Raw genomic sequence first — 6,000 nt, 5'->3', positions numbered from 1 at the left:
AAATAGCTAGGGATGATTGCTGGAAATTTCTCATGTGTTTTTCTTTCCCCCAAAAGTTTGAGAATGTTTGAAAGTTCAATAAATAGTAGAAAAATAATCCTTTACTTAGAAATTTTGAGATGCATCATTTAGAGCTCAGCATTGAGTTCCATACAGCCATGTGGTCTCTAGGTACCGCTCAGAAACAAAGTGAAATCTTCAAAGCACACGCTTACATCAGGATATGCCACATTGCCAGCCTCCGGTCGCCAGCTCTTCCTCTCTTCCAGTTAAGGAGAGCCAAATGTTTCTGGCTCTTCGGAACATTCCTCTGGCTCAGCTTAACGAAGGTTCTCAATGTTTCATTTCAAGGTTTCATCTCTATGTTTGGAGGTTGGCCTCTTTTCCATTCCATTCGTATTATGGCAGGTTCATTAATCAGGCTTATTTTCCCTCCATTTCAGAACCAGCCTCACATTTTCACAAACGTGATTTTGGTGGTGTTCTGCTCGTTTTTAAACATAGGAACAGGCAGGAAATGAGTTAAACCACTCTGGACAAAGCATACACACACAAGGGGCCTCTTGCTGTGGGTTTCTTGCTGGCTCATGTTCTCTGTTGAACACACTCTATCCTCCCAGACCCTGTCTTCTCACGGAGGTTAGGAGATCGTTAGCATTCTGCGTCGACTGTATGTACGGTCACGGCCGCCTGTAAGTGATGGCTGTGATGAAGGGTGGGGTGGTGTAACCGGTAGTGGTGGAACTTGTGACTTAGTAGGGCAGCAGTCTGAGGTGGGGTATCCAGATCCAAGTCCTCGTCATGGTTCCCCACATCAACCCCTGCTGACAAGGGGTCATTGTTGCATGGTGGATTTTCACTATCTTCCTGTGGGCTCATGGTGCTGTAACCTAGAACATGAACAAAACAAGCAGCTGAGAGCTTCAACACACATGAATAATTCACTTAAAATACATAGATTGCAGTAGGAGGTATGTCTGTCTTGGTGCCATACAGAGGCAAATATTTGCAGACTGTCAGCATACTGAAAATGACTCATTTTTAGAGATTAAATGTTTCTCTTTCAAAAAAAAAAAATCACACAAATACACATTCATCTTAGACAATGAGACCATATGGATAAGAAAAATAAACAACTACCCCTTCCCTAAATCAGCAAAATGAAAACCCAAATCACTCCCCATCCTCTCATGTAGAGGTAAACCACTGTTGACATTTGGGAACTATTTCCTTTCATTTCTCCCTAGGATAAGATTATTTTACTTGAAAGAGGAAAAAAGAGTACTTTTGAGAAAATGATCCTAATAGGACTCTGAACAGTGGGGGGAAGCCGGGCTTCAAAGGACTTGAGTGTGACGCCATAGTAAGAACAAAAGCAACTGCCACCCTTACCTGTACCTGCAGCAGAGCAGGCAACTCCTGTCTATCAATGAGGCATGTGCTTCTGTGTGCATTTTATAGATGAGTGAGGGTGATGATGAACAGAGGCTAGGGAACATCCCCAAAGTTCCAGTACCTAATACAACCCTAACTCCACACATATATCTGTAACACCCACAGCAACTGAGAGAGGAATCAACCATTCTCTGTATAAGCTGGCTCCCTGTATTTAAAGATTAATTTCTTTTAGTATTCAAAGTAATACGTGTTTCAAAAGAAAATGCCCTTGTTGATCAAAGGATTCCATCCTAAGAATCTTGGCATGTTTTTAAATATTGCAAAAATCCCCTTTAAAATTTTTGAGAAGTGACAGCTCATTAATATTTCTGCTGCATCTACAGTTAGCATCAATCAGCACTCACCCATGGGTAGTGCTAGTCACATTTGTGGCTGCAAAATTGATGTGCCTGCACACAGCCAAGCAGGAATAGCTCTGGTGGTTGAAAATGTATGCTCTCTGCAAAAATGAAGAAGGTAATTCTCTGTCTTCAATGAGGCATTTCTCAAACAATGGGATTATTTAACAGTCCAATTCAACAAATATTTATTGGGCACCTACTATGTATGAGACAGTGCTGGGTAATGCAGTAGACACCTGGATGAAAATACAGTTCCTGTACAAGGAGCTCAAAAGCTAGCGTTTGAGAAATAAAACAAGTACAAGTAAAGCTCAATTCAATTATTCATTTACTGAAGGCCACTACGGGGTTGGGGGAAAGGAAAACTATGAACCATGAATAAGAGGCGTTTCCTTCCCTTAAGGATTTCACAACAGAATGAGACAGATGTTCATGAAGCTAAACTTACTCTAACGCAGACAATGGAAATGCTATGTTGTCGCTGTTAGTTGCTGTTGAGTCAGGCTTGACTCATGGTGATCCCGTGCGCAAGGGGATTGGACTGTTGTGATCTATACTGCTTTCACTGGCTGAATTTGGGAAGTAGATTGCCAGATCTTTCTTCTTAGTCTACCTTAGTCTGGAAACCCCACTGAAACCTTCCCAGTATCACAGCAACACACATGCCTCTGCTGATGGACAAGTGGTGGCTTTGCTGATGTTCACTGACTGGGAATTGAATCTGGGTCCCCCACATGGAGGATGAGAATTCTTCCACTGAACCACTGCTGGCCCTCTGTAAATGCTGTTACTGAAATCCAGAGGAGGGAATAACTAATTCTGGCAAAGTGGTATGAGAAAGTTTCAGACTTTAGTTGGGTTTCGATGGATGAGTAGGAGTTTGGTAAGTAGATAGAAGCAAGGGAAGAGAATGAACAGAGCCATAGTCATGGAAACATAAGGCCATCCCTGAACCATGTGGCTATGATGAGTGCTAGCAGGTAGCTGGAGGAAAAGACAAGGAGAAGGTAGAAAGGTAATTTGAAGTCAGATTATAAAGACCATGCCAAGAGAGTAGAAAATGGAAAAACATTACAAGGTTTTTAGCAGCACCCCCCAAAATGGCATTGATCATATCTGTGCTTTAAAAGGATTGGTGGCAATTGGAGAATGAACGGAAGGAAGAGGGAAGGGGCATTTAGAGGTTATTGTAGTAATAGCCCAGATGAAGGATGATGAAGTAAAGCTAGACTGGGACTGAACAGATCGAGGTGGTTACAGGTGACTACAACTTCAAGTCAGGATGACTAGAGAAGGAGACTGAGACCCTGAGTCTCAAGGAAGAAAATGAATGTTATTTTTGCATACACTGATTCAGGGAGTCTGTAGGCCACATATGTGGAAATGTCTAGCCAGAAACTCAGGATCATAGTCCCAAAAAATCCAGTGAAGAAGGGGAAGATTTCAATGGTGATGTGTCTATCATTACCAAGTGCCTTCTTGGTGCTAGGAGCTAGGTTAAGGACTAAACAGAAAAAGAGGTAAGCCCCCAGCTCCCAAGAAGCCCACAGTCAAGAACGGAAAATGTACATGTTCTAAAACAGAGGAACAACAAAAAGGAAGGAATACTGAAGCCAGTTAACTTACTTGGGAGATTAGAGGAGGTGACACTCAAGGTGCTTCTAATGGTAAAGAAGGGGGTCATTAAGTAAAGAAAGGGGTGGAAAGGTATTATAGGCAGGGGCTTAGCTGAAGAGTTGCTATCATGTCAATTCCAACTCATGGAGACCCCATGTGTGTCAGAGTAGAATTGTATTCCATAAAGTTTTCAATGGCTGATTTTTTTTTTTTTGAAGTTGATCACCAGGACTTTCTTCTGAGGCACCTCTGAGTAGACTTGAACCTCCAACCTTAGGGTTGGCAGGCAAGTATGTTAACTGCATACCCAGGGACAGGCGGAGGCAAGCACAACAAAAGTATGGTAGCTTGAAAGGATCTGGTGGATTCTGGGAAAGATTAGAAACTCAGTGTGTGTCTGTGTGTGTGGGGGGTGGTGGTGGAAGGAGAGGGAGATGAGGAGGCTGGAAAGGAAAGCTAAGATCAGACAGAGAAGACTGGTGGAAGCCAGAAGTTTGGATTTAGTCATGAGCAACAGGGTACAGTGATGACAGAAGTTGTGCTTTCATGTGATCCACTGGGATAGTGAGGAGGCTGGACTGAAGGAAAGAAGGATCAGAGGCTCAGTGGACAGGAGGATGACATGTGGCCCTGAAGAGACAGAGAGAACCTGAAGTAGGGCAGAAGCATTGCTTGGAAATAAGCAAACAGCTGGTGTCTTCAAGAGAACTTTCAAGTACAGAGTAGACTGAACTTGGTGGCCAAATGGATATGACTAGTAAAGATGCCAGGGGAGTTGTCATCCTTGGATAAGGTCATGGTTTCTAAATTCAAAGGCTGGGGAAATAGATGCTATTCACAAAATATATAGAGTAGGAGCCAGGGTAAGTTTCTCAACTGCAGCAGCACAGAGTCTGGTACTTAAGATTGGCTGCTAGGCCCTGGAACATCAGTTATAGAGTGTTGTGTGCTAAAACCATCTTGTGCCTCTATTTTTTACACTCATCGATGTGGTTAGGTTCCAAAGACCGGGCTGTTATGTGAAAATTGGCTGGATGTGAAGGATGACCATATCAGACCACAAAGTAGACAAAGACCCCATCATTACAGACAGGTCACACCACTGAGAACTATGGTTCAGCCAAGTTGACACATAACCTAACCATTACAGCCAGTGTTACTCTTGCCTTCCTTACTAACAGATGGATGCCTTTATTGTGCACAATAGTCAGATAGTAGGTTTTTCACTCTGGTTATAAATAACCAATGTCTCATGAGATAGCTGATAAGTGAGGAGTACGTGAACATGTAAAGGATTACAGTCCATTTTAGCAACACGTGTTGGTTATTTCTGGCCAAATTTTAGTGCTTTCCTGCCTTCACTTTGTCTCCAAATACTTCCTGTGTGGCTTCCCGACTCTCTCTACAAGCACCCACAATAACTGATAATTCACTTTAACATCCATGATGTTAAACTCATGGCGCTCCTTCTGTCTGCCTCCCTCCCCACCTCCTTCATCCCGCTATTGTGCTTCATGCTTCAGTCTGAATGCCATCTTCAAGAAGCCTTCCCAACCAACCTGCTCCCGCCCACCTCCAGCCCTGTCAACCCACATGGAGTCTGTGCTCCTTCTGTGAGCTAGCAAGGCATCCTGTGCACATCTCTCACTTAAGAGCTTATCACATTATAATAAAATATCGGTCTGTCTTATCCACTAGCAAATTCTTTCTTGGAGTACAGGGGGTTATTTATCATTATACTTCCAGAATTTAACAGATTTTAATACAAACCAGGCACTTAGAAAAAAAAAAATCATACTATAGTCCCAAAGCAACTGCATCAATGAATTTTTTTTTTTTTTTTTTTACATCATCTACGATTCTGTCTAGTTTAATATTCATCAGTCTCATCAAATGAAGGCATTCTAGGATTCACTGGGCTCTGCTGAGGGGTTCTGATACAGCATTTAGGCCTATCTATACCTGTCTGGTCACAGGGCCTGGGGTTCATATCAAGGGTATGGTGATGGTCTGGCTGTCACTGAGGCAACTAGGTGGCATCCCCATTTCTCCTGTTACTTCTTTCTAATGAGCACCATAGCAGACACCCTTCTCAAATAAAACCCTTACAGTGGGGCCAGTCTGTAACTGCTCTGTTATTTAGACTTCTTATCTCAATAATGAAGGAAAATGTGTGTGTTGGGGAAGATACAGTAGCAAGTTCTGGAGAAGCAGGAGAAAGCCAAATACATTCTCTCACTCAACAAATTAACAGTGTTTTTTCAGTGCCAAGCAATTCAGCTGAGTACTGGGAACACAGTGGTGAATAAGACAGACACAGGCTACTTATGGAAACTGTTGAATTGTCAAATGTATTGTTATACATATATATTTACCAAAAACAAACAAACTCACTTCCGTCAAGTCGTATCCGACTCATAGCGACCCCTCCTTGGGTTTCCGAGATGGTATCACTATGGAAGTAGATTTCCCAACCTTCTTTCTGAGGAGTGGCTGGTGAGTTTGAACCACCAGCCTTCTGGTTAGCAGTCAAATGCCTTAGGCACTACACTACCAGAGCTCCTACACATTTACCACAATTAAA

The 6,000-nt window shown here is 42.7% G+C and overlaps 1 protein-coding gene across 1 annotated transcript in view; it reads right to left on the bottom strand.

The window, feature by feature from the left end:
• Positions 1-651: 651 nt before the first annotated feature.
• CACHD1 (cache domain containing 1) overlaps positions 652-6,000 on the bottom strand; it is a 345,168-nt gene continuing 339,819 nt past the window's right edge. Inside the window, exon 27 of the mRNA XM_007959187.2 lies at positions 652-890. Within this exon, the coding sequence (XP_007957378.1) occupies positions 652-890 (239 nt within the window). The remainder of the gene's footprint in view (positions 891-6,000) is intronic.

This window comes from Orycteropus afer, unplaced genomic scaffold, assembly GCF_000298275.1.
Source record: "Orycteropus afer afer isolate SDZICR_OR568_19922 unplaced genomic scaffold, OryAfe1.0 scaffold00016, whole genome shotgun sequence".
NCBI classification, from domain to species: Eukaryota; Metazoa; Chordata; class Mammalia; order Tubulidentata; family Orycteropodidae; genus Orycteropus; species Orycteropus afer.
The sequence above is the reverse complement of the archived record's forward strand: the minus strand, read 5'-3'. Positions and strand labels throughout refer to the sequence as shown.